Here is a 25,432-nt window from a genome sequence, read left to right on the forward strand (position 1 = left end):
ATTGATTGCATATAAATCTTAAACCCATCATACCTGTTTTTAATTTACAGTAGTAACAGCTTTTTGAGTGGGGAAAGGATAATTGACTGCAAAACTAAGATCTGTTTTTAATAGTCTGTTTTTTCCTGATTACTAGAGTAACACCTTTTTACTGCTGAAAATTGTGGTAAATTGGAAAAACTGAAACAAAAAAAATCACCGTAAGTCCTCAAGTCAGAGAAAACCACAAGGAGTCCTGGTGGCACAGTGGTTAAAGCACTTGGCTGCTAATCAAAAGGTTGGCAGTTCAAACCCACCAGTTGCTTCGTAGAAGAAAGATGTGGCAGTCTGCTTCTGTAAAGATTACAGCCTTGGAAACCCTATGGGGCGTTTCTACTCTGTCCTATAGGGTCACTGTGAGTCAGGATTGACTTGACGGCAGTGGGTTTGATTTTTTTGCTTTCAGAGAAAACCAGTATTGATACGTTTGGTATCTCTCATTCCAGCCTTGTTATTTAATTAATTTCTCATGAAATTGGGATTATTCTGTCCACATGGTTTTATATCTTGTTTTCACAATTTTCCGTATGAGTTAAGGTTCTTTTTAATTATGTCTTTAATCCATCGTAGGGGTGTACCAAATCTTATTCCAGTCAGCCTGTTATTACTTGATACTTAACTTAGCAGTGTTTTGGTATTATAAATGAGACTCTGGTTAACATCCTTTGCATGTATCTGTGACTATTTCCTTAAGAGTAAAGTCTTAGAAATGGAATTTTTGAGGGACAAATGAAATGAACATTTAGGCTTTTGATAACTTAAAGCTGTCTTTTAAGCCAAAGCACCATGTTTATAAATGTACATATGATACAAAAATTCTTTGCTTTTCAACAGACTTACTAAGGGAGAGTACGTTTAATTTTTTAGATCCACAGAGTTATTGGAAAAACACAGGTCTTGAATTTCTAGGTATTTTATCATGGATCAATATTTATATAGTAAGGAATTCTTTACAGTCTAATAAGTGATTTTCTTTGCGTTAGATACAGTTCGAGTACCAGGTATGTAAGGGAATTCAGCATATAATTTGTCGACAGAATGAGTGATCCCTATTAAATAAATTTCTTAATAGCTGCTCTTTGTGATAATCTGTGTTTCTTTATGTGATAGTTGTTGTGTTTAAATGACTGCCAGATCATTTTGGATTTAAGATGGAAGTAATATCCATGTTTTAAAATAGCTCTAATACAGTGGACAAATAATTAGAACTACTATTTACTGAAAATTCTCTGTGTAACGTGCTCTGCATATTAGTTCTATTCTTCATTTAAATTCTGATAAATAGATAACTTACCGCTTTACTGTTGTGGAAATGGAATTTTTTATTTTGGTCGGGGGGTACTTTAGATGAAGGTTTACAGAGCAGGCTAGTTTCTCATTAAACAATTAATACACATATTGTTTTGTGACATTGGTTGCCAACTCCAGAACATGTCAACACTCTTCCCTTCTCGACCATGAGTTCCCCATTACCAGCTTTCCTGTCCCGTCCTGCCTGCTCATCCTTGCCCCTGGGCTGGTGTGCCCATTTAGTCTCATTTTGTTTTATGGGCCTGTCTAATGTTTGGCTGAAGCGTGAACCTCAGGAGTGACTTCATTATTGAGCCAAAAGGATGTCTGGGGACCATACTCTTGGGGTCTCTCCAGTCTCTGTGAGACCAGTAAGTCTGGTCTTTTTTTAAATGAGTTAGAATTTTGGTTTACATTTTTCTCCAGCTCTGTCCAGGATGCTCTATTGTGATCCCTGTCAGAGCACTTGGTGGTGATAGCTGGGCACCATCTAGTTGTGCTGGACTCAGTCTGGTGGCGGCTGTGGTAGTTGCGGTCCATTATCCCTTTGGACTGATCTTTCCCTCATGTCTTTGGTTTTCTTCATTCTCCTTTGCTCCAGACGTGATGCGACCAGTGGAGTATCTTAGATGACCGCTCACAAGCTTTTAAAACCCCAGACACTACTCCCCAAAGTAGAATATAGAACTTCTTCTTTATAGACTGTGTTATGCTGGTTGAGCTAGTTGTTCTCCTAGACTGTGGTCCCCACAGCCCTCAGCCCAGTAATTTGGTCCCTCAGGGAGTTTAGATGTGTCTGTGGAGCTTCTATGACCTTGCCTTGTGCTGGCTTCCCTAGTATTGTGTACTGTCTTACTCTTTACCAAAGTTACTGCTTATCTATTACCTGTTTAGTGTTTTTCCCTCCCACCCTCCCCTCCCTCATAACCATCAAAGATTGTTTCTTTTTGTGTGTAAACCTTTTCATGAGTTTTTATAGTAGTGGTTTCATACAATATTTGTCCTTTTGTGATTGACTTATTTCATTCAGCATAATGCCCTTCAGGTTCATCCATGTTATAAGATGCTTCACAGATTCATCATTGTTCTTTATCGTTGGATTCCTATACACCAATAAAGAGAACTATGAAAAGGAATTCAGGAAAACAGTACCATTTATAATAGCCCGTAAAAAAATAAAATACTTTGGAATAAATATAACCAGAGATGTAAAAAACCTATACAAAGAAAACTACAAAACACTACTGCAAGAAACCAAAAGAGACCTACATAAATGGAAAAACATACATACTCATGGATAGGTAGAATTAAAATTGTGAAAATGTCAGTTCTACCCAAAGCAGTCTACAAATACAATGCAATCCTGATCCAAATACCAACAGCATTCTTTAAAGAGATGGAGAAACTAATCATTAACTTTATATGTAAAGGGAAGAGGCCCCAGATAAGTAAAGCACTGTTGAAGAAGAATAAATTGGGAGAACTTGCACTACCTGACCTCAGAACCTACTATACAGTTACGGTAGTTAAAACATCCTAGTACTGGTACAATGACAGACACATTGACCAATGGAATAGGATTGAGAACCCAGTCACTTGCAGTCGCCTGATCTTTGACAAAGGTCTAAAGTCCATCAGATGGGGAAAAGACAGTCTTTTAAACAAATGGTGCTGGCAGAACTGGATGTCCGTTTGCAAAAAAATGAAACAGGACCCATACCTCACACCATACACAAAAATTAATTCAAAATGGATCAATGACCTGAATATAAAGCCAAAAACTGTAAAGATCATAGAAGAAAAGATAGGGTCAACTCTAGAGGCCCTAATTAACAGGATACAAACGATGACTAACAATACACAAACACCAGAAGATAAGCTAGATAACTTGGATCTTCTCAAAGTTAAACAGTTCACCAAAAAGAGTGGAAATGGAATTTTTGTGCCTAGGATCACAAAGATACTAGGTTACTAAGATTTGAACACGAGTCTCTATCTTCACTACTTAGGATGTTTTCTGACCATATTGTGATATCTGGAGTTATAGAAAACCTGAGATCTTGTCTTTGCTCGACTATTAACTGGTCACAGCAAGGACAAATGGCATAACTTCTCTAACTGCTGATTTCTTAGCTATGAAATAGACACGATAATCATTCACATTTTAGGATTTTCTTTCATCCATAATTACAAGCCCCACTATGCAAAAGTTAGCATTAATTTTTAATAAGCAGCCATTATTTTAGCTTCAGTGTTTTTGAAAGTTTTTAGTATCAGCTTTTTGAGGAAAATGTGACTTTCCTCGTTAACTTCGTCATACTAACTTAAATGAGGGACTCTTTTTAAACTTTGCTTTTGTTCTTTTTGACCTTTACATTTTAGCAGAAAGCAGTTGTATTCTAGGCATACAAACTATTCCAGATTTAATTGTTGGAACTTTCAGGGGAGTCGATTACATTCCAGTTAAAACTTCATCTTACTTTTGATTCTTGTTTCATCCTTCTTCAAGGTCCTTTTGACAATAAAAATTTTATTCTTTTTGTTGGAAAAAAAAAGAAAATCTGGGCCTTGGTTTGAAGTCATGCACAGGTGGTAAATTTGGTAGGGATTTTATATTAAGTATTATATTTTGAGGAAGAGTTTAGAATGATTTTTGAGCTGTCTGGATTTGGTGACACTAATGATTCTATTAAGCACAATGGGAAACTATAGAACGAAGAATGATTATTAATCAGAATATCCCCATTGAGCATCGGATTGCTTATTATTTTATTTATTGGTAACTTTCAAACACTGTGTTTGAACCAGTACTTTTAAAAACAAATTTAAATTTTATAGCTTGTGCATTGTCAAGATAGGTAGTAAACTAACTCCTAGGACAGTGTTTTTTTTTGAAAATATGTATTCAATCCTTTTTGTTAGACTTTAAAAATGTTACTTGTCAAACTTTGTATAGTTGGTTCTGTAAAATTCTTAGGAGTTGATAGCTATTGATGTAATTAAAATATGAAAATTGGCAGTTTATGTAAGAACTTTGATTTAGAGAGTGGAAAAAGAGTTGCTTTGCTCATTCGGATAGTACTTGTTAATAGTCTTGACTACCTCTTTCTTCAGGCACCTTCTCCCCTTGCTCCCACATATCCCTAGTTCACTCTGCCCAGTGAAATCAGTGATTACATTGCCCTGATGTTTTTGCTGTCCAACAGTTTTGAACTAATAGTAATGACCGTATTTCCGTACATGTTGTTTGCTCTTCCTAGAGTGAGATCTCTTCTAGGATATTGGGTAGGCATGCCCTAAGTCTTGAGTCAGACACTTCCCTGTGCAACCTACCTGGACTCTTCTGTGTCAGTTGAAGCACTCCTTCTGGTACAGATTTGGTTAGACATCTTAGGTTACAAACAGAAGTAAATTGCATAAAGCTTGACAATAATAGTGATTAGCTATTGGTTATTGATTAGCTGCAGGGAGCCAGGGGTTGTGTCTCAGATACAATGTTTCTAATCCTCTTAGCAAATATACAAGATCAGCTGTTAACGCTCACTACTTACAGATAAGAAAGTAAGAGACTGGGTAAATTAAGTGTTCACACATCTCTTTTTGGCAATGTGGAGATGTTTACGTTACGCTCATTTAATAAATATTGATTACTAGTGTTATTACCCCTTTACAATTTTCACTCAGTGGTACCAAGAATAATCTGTACCCAGGTTCTTTACCATAGTCTTAACTTTTCTAAATAACAGTGCAGTTGAAAGTGATCTGATAAGAACTTTGCCTTTGAAAACATTGCAAAACACGTTGTTACAAACTTTGATAATGTTAGCCTTGGTCTGTGGGTTTTGCCTTTTTATATGCTGGAGTATATAGATCTTGTGAAACAAATTCTTCAGAGCATCCAGAATAAGATTGATTACCAGAATCTTGATACCTATGTTGCGTTAATAAAAAGTAGATCCTTTCTCACAGAGGCAGAACTGGTATTCTGCACTGAAATATCAGTGTTCTTGACTAATACTCATCTCCGTTTAGATTGCTGCGTGTTTGTGGAATTTATGAGAGGAGGAATAGAAACAGTCAGGTCAGAAGCCTCCTAAATCAAATCTGGTGAGCTCATTTGGGGCCATTTGGGCCTTGATGAATGGGAATAAAGTTAAAGGGTAGAGAAAATATTCTTTTTCCTGTAAAGAGAATAAGGTGCTTTCTGTGTTTCTTAGACAGATATTTTAACTTAAATATATGAGTGAATTATCTCTGTTCACCCTATCTAAAACATCCCCTCCCCCCCCAACCCAGTCGCACTCTTCCTTCTTACCCCACTTTTTGTCAGAGCACTGACATTATGTAGTTACTTGTTTATTTTCTGTCTCTTTCGTTAGAAAAAAAGTTCCATGAGGGCAGGGACTTTGTCTGTCTTGTTCATTGCTCTAGTACCTGCCACATGGTAGGCATTAAATATTTGATTAATAAATGAGTCATCACTTTTATATGCTTTTGGTCGCTTGTAAAGGTAACAAGTTCAAACTAAGAATGGTAGAATGAAATCTCACTATGAAATGTTATTAATTGAATTTGTGTCCTAACAGCTGTGCCATATTAAACCATTTAGGGAAAATGTTACAACCATTAATTTTTAAAAGTTGACCCAAATTGAATGCACTCTGGGTCATAGATACTTAACTGAGAAGTGAGTAATTGATATACTTCTGTTTCCCATTCCCAGGTTCTCCGTGGAGGAGCCAGTCAGCGTCCTTTGACCCCAAATCAGAATCAGCAGGGACAGCAAACAGATCCACTAGTGGCAGCTGCAGCCGTGAATTCTGCCCTTGCATTTGGACAAGGACTGGCTGCAGGCATGCCAGGTAACACTGCATTAGTGTTCCTAGTGCTTTGCAAAAAAAGTTTGCTTGTTGGAGCAGATTCAGAGGAGAATGGGCCGTGCTTTCAGCTTACTTAGGCTTGTGTTTTGGGGACTGGCAAGGATGACAAACACTTGCCCTCACTTAGACCATAGTTCATTGATGAGAGCTTCTGATTGTTCTGAGCCAGTCTTAAGTCTTATATGTTGGAGGTATGCTTGCAGTATGCTGTTTTCTTTTGGCAATAGTCTGTTTTCTCCCTCAAGGTTAGGAATAGAAGGAGTGGCTAGACTACTTTAGCACCACTCTTCTAAGGCTTTGGTGTTTACACTGATGGTTTTGAACAGCATTGTTAGGTAGAAATTCCTCGTGGCTCTTGGTAGGGTCAGCCCTTATATTTTAAGGTTTCTCTTGAACTAATAGTGTATATGCTTTTTAGCTGCGTACTTCTGAGACACATACATGTATCAGCAAAATTTAATAACTGTATTGCTCTTGTCTCACTGTCAACTGTTATGTGCTTTGCTTTAGACTGAATGTAGTTGGAAGTTCTTCTTTGAAACAGGTCCTTGTGAGACCTCAGCATAAAGGTCTGTGAATGATTTTTGTCTGTGGAATATAGCCAGAGTGATTGATTCATTTATGAATTCAGTGAGGTAGCTTGCATCATTTACTTTGTTAGTTACAGAGCAGTTAATATTTTGTTAGGAAACCACCTGCAGTTTCTCATATGGCTCACAGTAGGATTTGGAGATTCATCTCATATGGTATAGAAAAGGTCCTGTTAATTGTAGGCTGTCTAGGTTTTTCCCTGCTAACTTGCAGGATATTTGTGCTTAGATTATTGTGTGCCATGAAAGCACCATGATTATTGTAACAATTTCTAGTCTCTGTTATGTGTGTAGTCAAGAAAACATAAAAAAATTGTCAGTATACACTGATGATGATAACCTTGGTTAAGTCTCACACCCGTGGGCGTTGCTAAGTTGCTTGCCGTGTGTAGCACTTTGGAGAGAGCAGATATTCCCTGTCCTGCGAAATTATCTTTCTGACACTTAGGAGATAATATCTTCCCATTATTGAGCACTTAGTAATTGCCAGATATCATGCTAGATGCTTCACATTCATCCTTTAGTTTAATATCCACAAGAACTTTACGAGATGTAGGTACTGTCATCCTCATTTTATAAGTGAGGAAGTGGACGTCCAGAGATTCAGGATCATACAGCTGTTAAGTGATGGGGCCAGGATATAAAGGCAGGTCTGTCTGATCCCAAAGCTGAGTTCGTAACTATTTGTAATATGCTGGTGCCCAGGAGACACTTGTTTGCTTAATACATATTTATATGTTGCCTTAATATTCCCAGGTTATCCTGTCTTGGCTCCTGCTGCTTACTATGACCAAACTGGTGCCCTTGTTGTGAATGCAGGAGCAAGAAATGGTCTTGGAGCTCCTGTTCGACTTGTAGCTCCTGCTCCAGTCATCATTAGTTCCTCAGCTGCTCAAGCAGGTGAGCTTACCTCTTAGTAGACTTATGTCAGAGATCTTAAGGGGAGACTGATGATGGCATTCTTGAAGTGTTTTGAAATACCCTTTATTGGACCGTTGTCAGTATAGCAGCTCTGCCTCATAGCATTTCAAAGAGAGAATGAGAAGGAGCAAATGACCTCAGTAGATTTTAATTCTCTTGAGGTCATGTGCCAGCTGGTTAGCAGCAGGGACTGGAACCACTGAGAACATAGGAAGTTGGATTATTCACACAGAATGGTATTGTTGGCAGACGTCTAAGGCTAATTTTACAGGAACCCAAGTCATTATTTTAAGATAATGTTTTTCTTTCTATTTTTGGGGGGTAGGGCGGGATAGGCAGAGGTAACGGGATAGGGAGAGTGGGAAAGGATAGTGAGACGTGACAGTAATAAATCTTTGAGGGTATGGGTTTTTACTTTAAGCGTCATATGCTTTTTTGGATTTAGGAATAGTATAGGGAACCATCTAGAAGAGAAACAGCATACTAAAACATTTTAGTAGGAATTCGAGGAACTTTAGTATATGAATGTCATGTTTCTAGAAAAGCCTCAACGTAGATATTTGTGGAATTGTGGAATTTTAGGAAGTAGTTATATTTAAAATGGGCACATTTGATGTTTGCGTCTGGGGAATCACTCTACAGATGCTTTAAAACTACCATCGTAGTGAACTTGCTGCAGTAGTATTTTGGATTCATACTGAAAATAGAATATAAAAGCTCCAGGTGAAAGAATCAAAGACAGATTTGTATAGTTCTTTATAAAGGTTTGTGTCTGCCTTGAAGAGATATGGTAGCATTAAAACATTTTTCAAAAAAGATAAAAGTGTAATTTAGGAATGTGGCCAATCCTTTTCGTAGCAACGATTTCCTTTTCTTCTTCATAGCTGTTGCAGCGGCTGCAGCTTCAGCAAATGGAGCAGCCAGTGGTCTCGCTGGAACAACAAATGGACCATTTCGCCCTTTAGGAAGCCAGCAGCCCCAGCCCCAGCCCCAGCAGCAGCCCAATAACAGCCTCGCATCCAGCTCTTTCTACGGCAACAACTCTCTGAGCAGCAATTCACAGAGCAGCTCCCTCTTCTCCCAGGGCTCTGCCCAGCCTGCCAACACATCCTTGGGATTTGGAAGTAGCAGTTCTCTTGGCGCCACCCTGGGATCAGCCCTTGGAGGGTTTGGAACAGCAGGTAGAAATCAGACTGATATGCTGTTAAGACTGAATTTTAATTATTTTTACAATCATGATGGACCACTGACAGTGCATGGATCACTGACAGTGCATGGAGTGCTGGACAGATACCAGAGGCAGATTTGGACCGAGCCCCGTGGGAATCCAGCTGTCCCACAAATCTTTGAGATGATGGACTGTTGAAATTGAGTTATACAGATGGGGCCTACTACAGGTTTACGCTCAAATGTTGCTACTTATTTATACTCACATAGTCAGTTTATTTCAGGGGTTAGAATACCAGGAGAGATTTTCCCAGGCATTGGGAAGAATGTAGAGGCGAGTATAGAAATGTGGATCTTAAAAACTGAGGGAGAAGGACTTGCAAAAGATCACAGGATAGAGTACCCCACAATCAAGACTGAGCAGAGTTCTTGGCCTGAAGGCCTTAACGAGACATGAGTTTTGTCCAGTCTTTTGAGATGAGTTAAGGTGGACATTCTGGGAAATTGGGAGGAAGCATCTTAGGCCAAGATATTTTTTAATGTTTTGATGGGAGAAAAAAGCAGGAAAGCAGTAAGGTGAACAGTGGGATAATTGCAATGGTTGTAAAACAATGTAATCTCAAAACAGAAGGGCATGTTTGAGAGAAAGTATCCTATCTGGAATTGAGGGCCAAGTAATAACTCATGATTGGACCCATTGAGGAAATTTTTGTATATAAATCTTGTGTAGTGGGGCAATACCCCATTTATGAATTTTTTTTTCTATACTCCATTTTTCTACTTAGAACCTTTTGGGTTGATGAAAGGCATTCTTTCTAGCCCATTTTCTTTCACCTTTTCCATAGCTGTGGCCGTCAGAGCTTTTTAACCCTACCCTATTCTGTAATTTCTGACACAAAAGGAAGGTAAATTCGGCATACGTGTGATGGTTTGAACAGAAGTTTCGTGTTAACCCGAGCCATGTCCTCTTTATTACTTTATCTGCCCCTAGAACTGCTACATTAACAGTTAGGCTGTCTCTGCTGACAAACATTTGCGCTAGTAAGGAGTCTGGATCAAAGTGTTAGGAACAGGTCACTGGGCTTGTTCTTCAAAGAACAGGCCTGTTCTTATCTGCATTGTTTTAATTCCATTTTAGTTGCAAACTCCAACACTGGCAGTGGCTCCCGCCGTGACTCCCTGACTGGCAGCAGTGAGCTTTATAAGAGGACATCGAGCAGCTTGACCCCCATTGGACACAGTTTTTATAACGGCCTTAGCTTTTCCTCCTCTCCTGGACCCGTGGGCATGCCTCTCCCTAGTCAGGGACCAGGACATTCACAGACACCACCTCCTTCCCTCTCTTCACATGGATCCTCTTCAAGCTTAAACCTGGGTAAGAACCATTACTCTAACACCACCTTGAACTCTTCTTGCCACCAATGACATTAGAAGTACTTTGCGTAAGCAAAGGGCAATCCCTTTATCCTAGAAGTGTCCTGTGCCTTCCTTAAGTACCTCACATTATTCAGGCTGAACCTAGATAGCATAGCAGTTTTGAATTTAGAAAAGTGTGGGCGTATCCCCATATATTCACTTCAGCATTAGTATAAACATCTTGTTCTTTGGCTACTTGTCAGATGTATTTCATTATAATGACAGTACAGGTTCATTTATGTAAAGCTAGAAAATACAGAGAAGTAGAGGAAAAGAATTTATTCGCCTAGTATGGTCACCTGAAATACCACTACAATTAATATTTTGCCTTATTTCTTTTCAGACTTTTCCCCGCTATGTGTATGTTTAATATCTTTGGTTTTTTTGAATTTAGCATTTTATTTAAATTTTTTTTGCTAGATTCTTCAAAAAAAAATCTTTGTTAAATACACTCTCAAACTGTACAGTGTACTGATGAGGATGAGTGGATGTAGATTTCCCTATTATATATATATTTAAATTGTTTCATGTATGGGATTTTAAAATGTTAACATCTAGATCCTAGAAAATGAGTAAGAAAAAGAGGATCCTAAGCAGCAGGCTTTAAGAAAGAAGAGAAAATGATATTAACATTTTTGGTGGCAAATGTCTAAATCTTTCAGATGTTTTCTTATCTCAGAAACAGGTCCTGAGCTATATGGTGTGCAAACCTTCCACTTCTCCCCAATTCTCGTAATCTTCTTAGTTTGGATTTTGATGTACTGATTCATTTCATAGATGGGGAAAGTTTTGGCCTAGAAATAGGGTGACCATATAATTTGTTATGCAGACCAGGACACTTTCCAGAGGAAAATAGGGTGCTATTTAATAATTACTCTGTGATGACAGGTCTAAATCAGCAGTGTCTGGGCAAATCAACATATATGGCCCCTTTACCTAAAAGAGTCTGTTTTTAACCAGCAAGGTTAAAAGTGGCTTCATGGACTCTAAGGACTGACTGAAAATGGACAGGATGCTTTCATTTGGAAAGACAAAGACTGGGAAATGATCTATAAAAATCAAGAAAAACCTGAAGAGGGTAGGGTAATGGAGCTTGCTCCAACAACTCAAATTATTTTAGTACTAAGAGTGATATCTCTGAGTGTGAAAGAGGTGAGTTTTGAGGCAAAACTATGTGTGTATGTATGGCACATACATATTTGTATGTGTATGTGTGTCTGTGTATCCTGAAATTTCACACAAAGAACTATAGTTGTAGAATTCACACAGTAAGAACTACGCATGAATATTACTATAGAAAAGTTGTAGGGATATTCCTGATTGGTAGGTCCATCATGACTGGTTAAGGGAATAGAGTGCATTGCACAAGTGTTTCCTGGTGACAGACTGCCTGGCTTTAAAGACTAGAGTTAATGTAAAATCTGGAGGGGAAGGTGAAAGTCCCAGTTTGATATGTGGATAGAAGGAAGGAACTAACTAATGTTTACTGAGTAGTTATTACCTCCTAGTGTTTAATGGTGTTGGGTGCTGTACATAACAGCTCTGAGAGTGTTACAGAAGTGAGAAAACTTGAGTCTCAAAACTTAAATACCTTGCCTATGTCTTCTCAGATTTGAACAGATTTAGAATTAAACCTTTTGGACTCCAGAACGTGCAGTTTCAGTGTATATCGTGTCACATGATGTGCCCAGGATATCTTTTGAGCCAGTGCATTGTTAGATCCAGAAATCTCACTTTTTATTTCCTTGTTTAAACATTTAAACTGTGTCAGCTCATTCTGAGTACTTGTTAAAATCTCTAAACTTTTTTTGGGTTAAGAGCCAGACAAAAATGTAAATCAATGATTGTGGCCATCTTCCAATAAAATTTTATTTAAGAAAATAGGTGACAGGCCAGATTTGTGGGCTGTAGTTTGTCCACCCCAGAACTAAAAGCTGTGGCTCTTGGTGTGTGAAAATGGAGCTGGAAACATTGCTTGCCTGCACAGTGCCTTTCATCTTTCCAATATATCAGCAATTTAATGAAATATGTTTTCTTCTTAATTCATGTTTTGCCTGTGATGTAGGAAATAACTATTGGTGTGAGTTATTTCTTGTTTTGATGACTTTTGCTGCCTGCCTTGTTTTAATACATCTTCCCCTTTAAAAAATTCACCTTGTTTAAGTCGTTTAGTTGTGTCATTTGCATTGGACTTCCCATGGCTGCATGTAGAACATAATACATGCCATTCCTGAGAACCTTTCTACCTTGATATATAAAGCTTTACCTCAGGTAGATCTGTGACTTTGGGAAAGGCTCCTTCTATGCATTAACCTAGAGAAAATAGAGGTGTGGTCTTGGTTTCTGACAGGTCCTCGTTATTTGTCACTTATTGAGTACCTGCTTAAGACCCTTTAATGTTTTTCCATTACTTAATGTTTAAAGACCAAACTTCTGTTTTTAAAAAACAACTTTATTGAGTTAAATTTTACATATCATAAAGTTCATCCATTTCCAGTACACAATTCATTGATTTTTTAGTAACTTTGAGTTGCACAACCAACATCATAAATCAGTTTTAGAACATTTTTACTCCCCTAGTAAGCTTCCTAATGTCCGTTTACAGTTAATCCCCATTCCTACCCTCAGATTAGCCACTAATCTGTCTCTATGAATTTGTCTTTTCTAGACATTTCATATAAACGGAACCATACAAAATGTGGTCTTTTGTGTGTGGCATTTTTCACTTTTCATATTTCTGAGTGTTCATGCATGATGTAGTATGTGTCTGTAGTTTTTTCCTTTTTATTGCTGAATTAATTGTATGGGTATACCACATTGTATGGATATACTACGTTTTATCTGTCCACCCACCAGCTCATAGACATTTGTTATTTCTAGTTTTTGGCTATTATAAATAATGCTGCTACAAACATTTGCATAGACATCTTTCTGTGCATATGTGTTTTTATTCCTATACTTGAGTAGATACATAGGAGTGGATACCTAGGAGTGGGATTGCTGGGCCATATGTTAGTTTTATGTTTAATTTGAGAAACTGCCAAACTTTTACAAATTGACTGTACATCAGCAATGTATGAGGTTCCTGTTTTTCCAAATCCCCACCAACGCTTGATACTGTCGGTCTTTTTTAACTTAACTATTCTTGTGGTTGTGAAATGGTATCTGAATGTGATTTTAATTTCTATGTCCCTAATGACTATTGATGTTGAGCATGTTTTCATGTGCTTATGAGCCGTTCAAGTATGTTGTTTGGTGAAATGTCTGTATATATCTTCTGCCCGTTTTTTGATTGGGATGTTCATCTTCTTATGTTGATTTGTAAGTGTTCTTTGTATATTTTAGATAGAAGGTCTTTATTGAATGTTTTGGATTTGTTCCAATCTTTAGCTTGTGTTTTCATTTTTTAAATGGTGTTTTTGAAGTTCGAATGTTGAAAATTTTGATGAGATTCAGTTTATCAATTGTTTTCTTTTATGACTCATGCTTTTAGTATAGTATCTGAAAAATCTTTATCTAACCCAAGGTCTGGAAGATTTTATCCTATGTTTTGTTCTATTAAGTCTATTTTGAGTTAAATTTTGTGTATAGTGTGCAGTGAGGGTTTACCTTTTTGCCTGTGGATATCTAGCTGATGTAGCACCATTTTCCTCAGCAAAGTTTTGTAATTTTCACCGTACAAGCCTTTCACTTCTTAAGTTTATTCCTAAGTATTTTTTTTTTTTTGATGCTATTGTAAATGAGCTGGGATTTTCATCTTCAGATTGTTCGTTGCTTGCATATAGAAATATAATTGGTTTTTGTATATTGATCTTGTATCCTGAGAACTTGTGTTTGTTTATCAGTTCTGATAGTTTTGAGTGGATTGCTTAGGGCTTTCTAAGGGTTTTTTTCATGTTATCTGTGAATGATAGCAGTGTTACTTCTTCCTTTCCAATCTGGATTCTTTTTGTATCTTACCTGATGACACTGGCTAGAACCTTGTACCAGTACTACGTTTACATAGAATATACAAGAATGGACATCCTTACCCTGTTTCTGATGTTAGGGTAAAGTGTTCAGTCTTTTACCATTAAGTATGATTGTTGTTGTGTGCTGTCAAGATTCTGACTACACAGAGACCCTGTAGGAGAGAATAGAACTGCCCCATAGGGTTTTCCTAGGCTGTAATCTTTACAGGAGCAGATCACCAGATCTTCTCTCCTGCAGAGCAACTGGTGGGTTCAAACCGCTGACCTTTCAGTTAGCAGCAAAGTGCTTAACCATTGTGCCACCAGAGCTCCTTTTAAGTAAGATTATTACAGGTTTTTTGTAGATGCCCTTTATCAAGTTAAGGAAATTCCCTTCTAGTCCAAGTATGTCAAGAGTTTTTGTCACGAATGGGTTTTGGATTTTGTCAAATGCTTTTTCTGTTGAGATGATCATGTGGTTTTTGTCCTCTACTTTATGACTATGTTATATTGTGTTAATTGATTTTCATATATTAACCCAACCTTGCATTTTAGGGATAAATCCCACTTGGTTATAATATGTAATCTTTTTTATATGTTGTTAATATTTTTGTTGGAAGATTTTTGGGTATGTATTTATTAATGATATTAGTCTGTAGTTCTCCTTTGTTGTGATGTCTTTGGCTAGCTTTGGTATCAGAGTGATACTAGCCTCATAGAAAGAGGTGGGAAGCATACCATCTTCCTCTATTTTCTGGAAGGGGTTATAGAGTATTGGTATTGATTCTTCTTTAAATATGTGAAAAAAATCATCAGTGAAGCCATCTCAGCCTGGACTTTTCTTCATAGAAAAATTTTTAATTACTAATTCAATTTTTTTTACTTGTTATATAGGTCAATTCAGATTTTTCATTTTCTTCTTGAGTAAGTTGTGGTAATTTGTGACTTCCCGGGAATTGGTCCATTTCATCTGAGTTGTTGAATTTGTTGGCATAAAGTTATTAGTTGTTAATTTTTAAAAATTCTTCCTCCCTCTTTCCCTCTCTCAATCTCCTCCCCTTCCACCTCCCCATACATACATATACATGTATGCATGTCCATGCTTGGTAATAAAAATAAAAATTTTTATAACCCTGAGAGAGGCAGATGTTACAAGTATTTATTTTGTTTGGTTTAATTATGTATTATATTTCTGAACTACAGTTATTTTCATTATTATTATTTATTAATATAATTAACAACCAGATCTGTAACTCCCATTTGTGGCTTATATGTGGGTTAGATGAAGCCCTTGGGCTCTGTCTTAGTTATCTAGTGCTCCTATAAAAGAAACACCACAAATGGATGGCTTCAGCAAGCAGAAGTTTATCCTCTCACAGTCTAGTAGGCTAGAAGTCCAAATTTAGGGCAGCAGCTCCAGGGGAAGGCTTTCTCTCTCTGTCGACTCCGGAGGAAGGTCCTTACCATCGGTCTTCCCCTGGACTAGGAGCTTCTCAGCACAGGCACCCTGAGTCTGAAAGGATGCTCTCTTCTCGTGGCACTACTTTCTTGGTGGTAGGAGGTCCCCAGGTCTCTCTGCTCAATTCTCTTTTATATCTCAAAAGAGATTGATTTAAGACTCAAGCTAATATTGTAGATTGAGTCCTGCCTCATTAACATAACTGCTGCTAATCACATCTGATCAATATCATAGAGATAGGATTTACAACACTTATGAAAACCACATCAGATGACAAAATGACAATCACACAATACTGGGAATCATGGGGGACACAGTTCAATCCATGACAGGCTCTTACCTATGCCTAAAGTATCCGTCCCTAGTAATTCCACTTCCTGTCTTGAAAAAGTAATGGAATATGGACGTGAGCATCCCAAAAGTCTGCTTTTTGCCTTAATGGTCTCACGTCCTGCCTACCCCTCGCTGTGTCCTACTCCCAGTCCCTCCCCATTTCCTGGAATGCCTCTCCATGCTTAGTTTTCTGCACAATCTCCCAGCTGTGCCATTTTAAACTCTAGGCATTCAAGAGGTAACAGAAAATATTATTTGCATGGTTGACAACCCCCCAGACTTTTCATGTGCCCTGGGAGAAAAGTATTGTGCTTGTGCATTCCCACAAGGTTGAGATACAGTAAAAATGAGTTAAAAAATCCATATTCTGGGCAAAAAATGTGTAAGCATTTTGTTTTACTTTCATGGTAGAGGAAACCCTGGTTGCATAGTGGTTAAGCGCTATGGCTTATAACCAAAAAAGGTTGGCAGTTCAAATCCACCAGGCGTTTCTTGGAAACCTATGGGGCAGTTCTACTCTGTCCTATAGGAAGGATCGCTATGAGTCTGAATTGACTCGATGGCAACAGATTTTATCATGGTAGAATTCCTGTCTTCTTAAAATTGATTCTTTCTGTCCTTTAAATTCAAGATTGTATATGACTTTAGTCTTTTAAGAAAAGCAAAGCTCAAACACAAAATGCCTTTCTCTGTCTTGTCCTAAACTGAAGTAGGTGTTTCTCATGGACTGGTCAGTAACCTGTACTAATTTTAGGTTGTTTGCTCATCAAGTAGGCGCCTTTAGGTACTTCCGTGTTCTAAGTGGAAATGCAGTATTTTATGCTTGTTCACCCAGTTCTCTGAAAGAGACTTATCATTTGTAAAACTAACCATGTGAAAATTAACTTGTTTTGGACTTCTTAGTATTATGCACTGTTAGTTGCTGTCGAGTGGATTATGCACTGAAGACAATCAATCTTAGGCTTATTTTAATTAGGACCTTGGTGTCATGTTAGGAAGTGGATTAGGGAGAACTTATTTTAAAAGCATTTTGATGAACAGTATTGCATCTGCCTGTGTTAAATACAGAGCCAGGTGCTGGGGGAAGTTTTTCTCTAAAGGGAAGAAATAGGACATTAGATCTGTGAGTACAGAAAGGAAATAAATGACAAAGGGATGGAATTCTAGATAGCTACGGCAGAAAACTCTTCTGTAGAATTTTATTAAACAGCTGAAGCATACGTTAACTTAATAAAACATTTAAGCCCTTAATTTCTGTGGAAAGTTGTCAAAGACATAGCTGTATGAAATCTACCACTATCAAAATACTGTATAAAATTTTGAGAAATGACTAAAGGGCCCCCTTTGAAGCCTCATGAGAAATGATCCTTTCAAACACCTCCAGGGCCTTCTCTGGAGGTAAAGTGCTAGAGTACATGTTAGGCGTGAGCACTGTAGTGAACTGGAAAACGTATTTCTGCATATTCCCTATCTGTAGTAGAATCAAACAGTAAATATTTACTGTTGGTCTACTATTTGCCAGCACTAAAAACAACAAAAAACAAAACAAAACAAAACAAAAACCAAGACAGAAAACTAGAATTTTAAGCAAAAATTTCTTTTTAAACATGGATTTAATTTTAAAAGAAATATTGTATGACTCAAACAAAATATGTCTGTGGGCTGTCAATTTGCTACTTGTAATTTAGTAACTGGGAGTCCCCCCCACCCACTTTTCAGAGATTGGTATATGTCTTCCTATCCTGAAAACAAAAGCTGTGTGTGTACATGTGTGGGCATCCCTGGGTGGTGCAAATGGTTAAGCACTCTCTTGCTAACTGAAATGCTGGCAGTTCAGGTCCACCCAGAGTTGCCTCAGAAGAAAGGTTTGGTGATCTGCTTAAAAAAAAATCAGCCATTGAAAACCCTATGGAGCACAGTTCTACTCTTGACAGACATGAAATTGCCACGATTCAGAATTGGCTCGATGGCAGCTGTTGTATGTGTGTGTGTACAGTTGTGTGTATACCAGTTCTGGCATCAAAGAATACCAGAGACAAAAATGCAGAGCAAATGGGTAAACCTTTATTGCAGACGTATTAACCACTGTTCACTCCAGCACCCTGTGTTGGTACAGATTAGTCAGTATGCTTTTTGGTTGCAGTTAACAGAAAGTCCAACTAAATGATTTACACAGTATCTTTTTTTCTTTTTACTGCATTTATTGGCTCATGTAACTGGAAGTATAGAGGGTAGGGCAGGGTTCAGGGTTGGTTGACTCTGTCATTCAACATTGTTTCCAAAGACCTGGCTACCTTCCATATTAATATGTTTGTTAGTCAGGCCTTTTAGGATTTTGGTTCTGTTTCTCTGTTAATTTGTTACTTTTCCCCAAGTCCCACTGTCAGTGCCAGTTTTTTAAGATACTTTTATATTATTCTCAAAACTTTGTGTGTTTGTGCCATTATTTCTTCGTAAGCACATTCCTTGCTGTTATCACACACTCCCAAGTAACTGCTAACCTACCTTATTACTTACTACCTCTTTGGCCATTTCTCCCCAGGCTATGATAAATAACCCTGAATACATGGAAGAAAGCAGAATTGTTTTTGAAATGGAACAAAGAGCAGTCATATAGCTGCTCTTCTCTTTTCATATAAACCTTCTCTCTTCCTCTCCTTAAAATGTTCTCCATTTGGATTAAAAATTGTGGAGTTTAACGAGAATAGCAATGTCCTTTATAACAAAACTTGATGTAACTGAGTCTGAAAATGAGTTTGGTGTAGTAGCAAAGACCCTAACCCTGGAGTCAGGAGCCCTATGATGAATTCTGGCTATGATGATTTTGAGTTTTGTATTTTTGGACAAGCATTGTATCTTCCTGGGTCTTAATTGCCTATTCTGTAAACAGGAATAAACGCCTGTTCCACACTGCCAGTGAGAATTCAATAGAAAGTACATATGAAAAACTTTGTGCTCAGGTTCTGGCCTAAAACAAATGCTCAGTAAATGTTTTCAGATTTTAACATTGAGCCGTTTCCTTTTGGCTCCATCACTTTCATTGCAACCCAGACCTTTGAAGCTGGGCCCTAGAATTCTGTGGAGAAATCCAAGCCAAGTGTCTTTTTGTAGCCACCATGAAACTCCAAACCAGACATTCATTGAAATTTATGAGGAGGTTAGCTGGCAGTTGATGTTGAAGTGACTTTTCTCATGGATCCTGAATTATTCATCTGAGCTGTTTGTGGTTTATGTGGTATTCCTTATGTACTTTGCTTTTTTGTGAAAAAGGAGTACAATCTAAAGTTTAAAAAAAGGTTAAGATTTTTGAAATTATATACTTATTATACTTTCCATTTTGATAAAACCTTTTGGTCATATCTCTGTCTCCCTAGGGATTCACAGTGATTATTCCCTTATCACCAGTCAAAAGAGCAATATCAGTGACATGAAAGTTGTTGCTGCTGCAGTCATTTCAGGCTCTGTCACAATAGAAATTGTTAAGAGCTGCCCATTCCTGATGAAGAACTTGAAAACCTTGCATTTAAGTGTATTTCCTTTTTTTTTTTTTAACCTCCTTGTCTCTAATCCCCGACCCCGGGGTGCCTTAGCGATCTTCACACTTCTGTTTAGCAGCAAAACCATTCCTTCAAGGAAAGCTTTTTTGTGGGGAGCTCCCTATATAAAACAAGGAGCCCTGGTGGCGCAACAGTTAAGTGCTCCGCTGCTAACTGAAAAGTTGGTGGTTCAGACCCATCCAGCGGCTCCACAGGATAAAGACCTGTGATCTGCTTCCATAAAGATTACAGCCTAGGAAACTGTGGGGCAGTTCTGTGTGTCGGAGTCGACTCAATGGCACACAACAGCAACAATAGCTATATAAAACAGACTAATCTGGATGCTCTAATATTTTGGCAGGGTTTCAGATGGGAGTCGGGCTTATTCAAGAATGGAGGCACTCTCTATAGAACTTAGGGTGGAAACCACTGAAGCCTCATTACATTTTCTATTCATTATCTGATTCCTTAGCTGGTGTTCAGTGCTGAGTTCATACAGCAGGCACATTTCTTCATCACTATACTTACTAAGCGCTACATTAACTAGTACTCCATTATTGCTAGCAGTCTACTACTGGTGGTAAAAAGCATTTCCTTCTCAATCTTTGTGCAAAAGTGTCCTCCAAGCTAAGAAGCTTTATGACACTAATATGAGTTTTAACACGAAAGTAACAGAATTGAAAAGAAATCAGAGGTGACGCAGGCTTTCATGTATGGGATGCTTTTTCCTCTTTTGAACAAAGTTTCTTAAGAATGGGTCTTGAGTTCCCCTGTTCTGTAACCAACAGGAGGACTCACAAATGGCAGTGGAAGATACATCTCTGCTGCTCCAGGCGCTGAAGCCAAGTACCGTGCGAACAGTGCCTCCAGCCTCTTCAGCCCCAGCAGCACCCTTTTTTCTTCTTCCCGTTTGCGATACGGAATGTCTGATGTCATGCCCTCAGGCAGGAGCAGACTTTTGGAAGATTTTCGAAATAATCGGTACCCCAATTTACAACTGCGGGAGATTGCTGGGCATATAATGGAATTTTCCCAAGACCAGCATGGGTCCAGGTGAGGACTTGGCTTTGGCACTTAAGGTAACTGAAATCTTAATGCTTTAAATTCTATGCCATAGATAGGTATACATTAAAGTAAATTATCATAAAATCATTTAAACAAAGTATGCCTCTTAGTATCCTTCCCATTATTTATTTCAGAGGGACGTGGATATGAAGGTCACCAGATATGCAAGTGGTTGAAAGGGGTCTTTTCATAGTCTGGATCACATGCTTAAAGCTGCCCTTCTACCTTTCTGAAAGAGAAGCGTGGTGCACCTAGTTCACAAAAAATCTCACAAATTGTCTACAATTTAAGAAACAGAAGCATCAACACAAAGACATACACACAGTTTTGCTAATTTAAGCATTATAAAGAATCTTTTGATTTCAAAGAGGCATTATTCAAATATACGTTTGGATCTGTGGTGCTTAGAAGACAATGCCGTCACTTTGCTTTGTTGCTCCACTCTGTAGACATGAAAGTCTGTGTAGAGGTGAGAGAGAAGTAGTTATTATAAAAGACAGAATTTGGCTTGAGTTACCCTTCCCTGTTTGGATGCTCCAGTGTGCTTCAGAGAAAGAGACCTTGGTCCTGGGGCGGGAGAAGCTTAATTAGGGTGACATCATCCATCCTTCTTTCCTTATTTGTCTCAGTTTCCCTTTCTGCTTCATTCCCTCTGATTATGCCCAGTGAAACAGTTTCTAAAGAACCTACTTCTTGTTTAAGTTCTGTCTGCTTACTGTGGGGCAAGGATTTCTCAAATTTCGATTTATAGGATCGATTCAGAGATGACATGATTTTCCTGATGTAGTCACCTCAACTAAAAAAGACAAAACTGGGTAGTGGTCACTTCAGAAAAACCTGTAAATAGAAATAACAAGGAATTCTGTACCACATTTATGAATACTGCTTCATGTGAATGGGTTAATATATGTGGGATGGTTTTTAAAGGAAAAAGACATTGATGTGGGACTGATTTTTAAAGGAATAAGACAAATAGAGTTCTCCCTGTGCTATTTCCACTTTCACCCCCCTTGTCTCTTTTCCTGCTCGTTTTCATCTTTCCCTCTCCCACAAATAAAATACAATTTTGTACATGTACCATACTGTAATGAAATATACTAAAATTTAAATATACTTTTGAAAGCCCAGTTAAGTTCAGAGGTACATCACACTTTGTACCTTTTTTTTCTTTTCAGAAAGTATTCCTTTAAGTGAGCTCAAGGGATCAATTTAAACAGTTATTTTCTACATCTATACACACGTGTGCACATACATACACACACACACGGGAGTTTTAGAACTGATGTATAAATTGAGTTACCCTTATTTATTTCCAAGTCCTCCTTTTTACTTTGCACTTTCAGATTCATTCAGCTGAAACTAGAGCGTGCCACACCAGCTGAGCGCCAGCTCGTCTTCAATGAAATCCTCCAGGCCGCTTACCAGCTAATGGTGGATGTGTTTGGAAATTACGTCATTCAGAAGTTCTTTGAAGTAAGCCTTTGTTCTTTCTGTCCTTTGACTTTAGAAAGTCTTCAGATAATTTTGATTTTCTTTAGTGTTTTTAGAATAGCAATCCCATTTTCATTTCTTAAAATGAATTGTGTGTGGTCTTTTGAAGAGCTGTTTAATGTTTCTCCAATTCATTAGTAGCAGTCTGTCTATTCTGTATGGTTTAAATACCGAAGCAGATGATGCCAGTCTGCTTCTGAAATGTGCTTAGAAAACCAGTGTCCCCATTTAGAACCCAGCATTATTTCTGATAGTAGTTTCATTAAACATGTCATTTTTGCTGGAATTATTTGAGATCATTTTACCAAGATCACAATAAAGTGTTCTAAAAACTGAAATTTTATTTTGTTTTTAAGATTCCTAGAGAATAGCCTTTAAACACCAACTCCAGTATTTTCCATCATAAACTAGGGTTATGAAGATTGTTAAATGCTTCTTGTCAAGTGATCCTTTGGCCTTTCTTGATTCCTTATTTCACCTCTGTTTATTTGAGTAGTATCCAGTCTTATCTTTGTTAAAAAATAATGAGATTGTTGGATTAATGGCTCCTTCCCTTGCTAAAGTAAAATTTTAGAAAAACAGAGATTTTTTTGCTAACCATTGTAATCTTAGTGCCCATCAGAGTTAGCAACCTCAAGGTATAAATCCAGAAAGGTGTCAAATACTGAAATAAAGAATTTGGTACAAGGGGGATATGCTAAACATTACCTGCCACAAAACAAAAGTAAGTTGCCAGCGTCTTACGTCTTTCTTTCATTTATGTGAAGATAAAAATTTAGAAAGATTCTTGTAGAATTTTCATTGACTTACAGCCTTTTCCTTCTAAATTTTCTCATGAAGAGTTAAGTACTTTGACCATGAATTCTCCAACTATGGACTAAGAAACCAATTTAAACAAGATTTTTTATTTTAGAACATCTTTTTGGTGCCATTTTGTCACAAGTATAAAAATACAGAGACCTGCAGCTCTGGAGCCTTATGCAGCTAGGAGTGATGCATTGAACAGTGGATTATAGCCATATGATTTGGGGCAAGCTAGAGAACTTCCCTGGACCTTAGTTGTATGGAAACAAACAAACAAAAAAAGATGATTGGACAAGCTGATTATTAAAGTCTCCTCCAGTGTTGTGATTATGCTATTCAAACTAAAATAAAAAGCTTATGCTGGAAAATCATTCTGGGTGGAGTTTTACATTGTACAGGCTTCTCTCTTGATTCTACTAACTTTTTCTTTCCCCGGTCTTATATACATAGACAGTATCAATTCTTGAAATGATGTGGAACACTAATTCAAAACAGAGTGTCCATATGTACTTTGGCTTAAGCTTATTATAGATGAAAGAAGAGCATTTCAGCCTGTGGGCCTCAGACACCCAAAGTGCTGTGGATTTACTGCAAGAAGTCCTTGTGTCTTCCACAGACATTGTTTAAAGACCTAATAAACAGTATCTCCACACATACTAACTTTCAAGAATACATATAAATTCTCTAGTGATTAATGGAGTGTAGATTAATAGTGAATTAACGGGCAGCTTTGGGTAATTACGTATTTGCTTAGTCAGCAGATACTAGTAGTGAACCTCCTACTATGGTGTATCTGAGAAATTTTTTAACATTCAAAGGGGTTCTTTATAATCAGAGGCTGAGAACTCCTGGCTCCAGAAAGCATGGGCCCTTTAAACAAAAGGTTTAGTTAATCATAGGTGACAGGGCTAAAAGAGGTTATACCAATGACTGATGCAGAATAATGAATGCTTTTTCTGGTTTCTTTCTTTCTACCTAAGTAATGGTGTTCACCCACACATTATGTCTAGTTTGGCAGCCTTGAACAGAAGCTGGCTTTGGCAGAACGGATTCGAGGCCACGTCCTGTCATTGGCACTGCAGATGTATGGCTGCCGTGTTATCCAGAAAGCTCTTGAATTTATTCCTGCAGACCAGCAGGTAATTGTAAGTTTCCCCTTTAACTTTTCTCTTGGTGTTTGATGTTTCTCCATGGTACATGTAGTAAACCATGTAAATCTGTCAGTCTTGAGTTTTCTTTTACAGTTTTTCTTTGGTGCTTGTGGCTGCCTTGTTGTGCATGGCAAGCATGATCTATGCAATTAATTTTGTAAATTTACGGTGGATGAAGTGTCCTGTGTTAAAACCAGTAGCTTCCAATAATCTTCTCTTTGACCAGAACTTAGTCACTAGTAGGTATAATTTTATAGGTAGGTTTTTTTGTTTCCCAAGAATTGAAGCAGGTCAAATGCTAGTTAGTTGTCGTTTTTTTAAATCTGCACTGACCATTCCAACAAATCAAACTTTGATCCAAGCCACCTGCCATTTTTCTTCACTCCTTCTTATTCATTCCACCAATGTGTGTCTTGCAGTGCCTGGCCTGTCACATTGACCTGATAGCCAGACATGGATTCAAAGAGATGACTGAGAGACAGTCTCTACCCACCAAGAGTGCAGTTTGGTAGGGGCAGTGTGATGCAATGGATTGCTTTTATATGGCTTTTCCTGCCATGGTCTCATAATTCTCACCAAATGATTGACTGGAACTGTGCAAATAAGGTGCTTATGGCTCACCAAGAGGACTGGACAGCTTGCTAATAATGCAGATAAGGGGCATGGCACCCTTGTGGGGTTGGGGCCATGCAAATCAGATGTATGAAACCCTAACAAAGGGATTAGTCAGTTTTGCCATCCTGCTAGGCTTAAAATGGGCCATCCCAAAGGTGGAAATGGGGCACCTCACTACAATCAAGAAAGAAGAGATCAGAGTGGAGCATGTCCTTTGGACCCGGGGTCCCTGTGCTGAGAACCTCCTAAGCCCAGGAGACAGAGCTGTAATACCAGAAATGGCGCAAGAAAATGAGAAGCAGTGGTAGAGAAGTGGCAGCGGCAGAACCAGGAGACCAGCATGAGACGGCACATAGGGCTTCCTGGCCCATGGAGTAAGGCGGTTACAGTGGGTGTGCTGACCCATGGAGCGAGAGAGCTGAGCACCCTCGGGCAGGAGGCTTCCTGGTGGAGTGGGGTGCCTCTGGGCACTTGTCGGCAGAGTGAGGCTTGCCAACCCATGGAGCGAGAGAGCTGAGTACCTTTAGGCACAAGGCTTACTGGCAGGGTGGGGTGCCTCTGGGCACTTACTGGCAGAGCTAAAGAGCTTTGTAACACTTGCCTGTGCAGGGCAGAGGCCAGGCTGAGGGGCTGAGATTTGATCCCCACCCACAGAGAGCCCAGTCTGGTGGGAAGACCAGTGCAAAGTAGTGGTGAGCATGTGAGTGGGGCCCCTAACCCTGCCC

General features: G+C 38.4%; 1 protein-coding gene and 1 non-coding gene across 6 annotated transcripts in view; both read left to right on the forward strand.

Moving 5' to 3' along the window:
- PUM1 (pumilio RNA binding family member 1) overlaps positions 1 to 25,432 on the forward strand; it is a 134,159-nt gene that overhangs the window by 93,652 nt on the left and 15,075 nt on the right. For 3 of the 5 annotated variants that reach the window (XM_004372028.1, XM_023727303.1, XM_023727304.1), the window contains 7 exons: positions 6,053 to 6,191; positions 7,556 to 7,699; positions 8,605 to 8,901; positions 10,026 to 10,262; positions 20,370 to 20,634; positions 21,990 to 22,119; positions 23,952 to 24,080. In XM_004372028.1, coding sequence (XP_004372085.1) covers positions 6,053 to 6,191; positions 7,556 to 7,699; positions 8,605 to 8,901; positions 10,026 to 10,262; positions 20,370 to 20,634; positions 21,990 to 22,119; positions 23,952 to 24,080 — 1,341 coding nt within the window. Of the gene's footprint in view, positions 1 to 6,052; positions 6,192 to 7,555; positions 7,700 to 8,604; positions 8,902 to 10,025; positions 10,263 to 20,369; positions 20,635 to 21,989; positions 22,120 to 23,951; positions 24,087 to 25,432 lie in introns of all 5 variants that reach the window. The other 2 variants (XM_004372027.2, XM_012554241.1) reach the window with 1 other exon arrangement.
- Positions 6,302 to 6,379, forward strand: LOC111819682 (small nucleolar RNA SNORD103/SNORD85). Its single transcript, XR_002823264.1, has one exon. It is a non-coding gene; the product is annotated as a small nucleolar RNA SNORD103/SNORD85 (small nucleolar RNA).

Source organism: Trichechus manatus, unplaced genomic scaffold (assembly GCF_000243295.1).
Source record: "Trichechus manatus latirostris isolate Lorelei unplaced genomic scaffold, TriManLat1.0 scaffold00015, whole genome shotgun sequence".
NCBI classification, from domain to species: domain Eukaryota; kingdom Metazoa; phylum Chordata; class Mammalia; order Sirenia; family Trichechidae; genus Trichechus; species Trichechus manatus.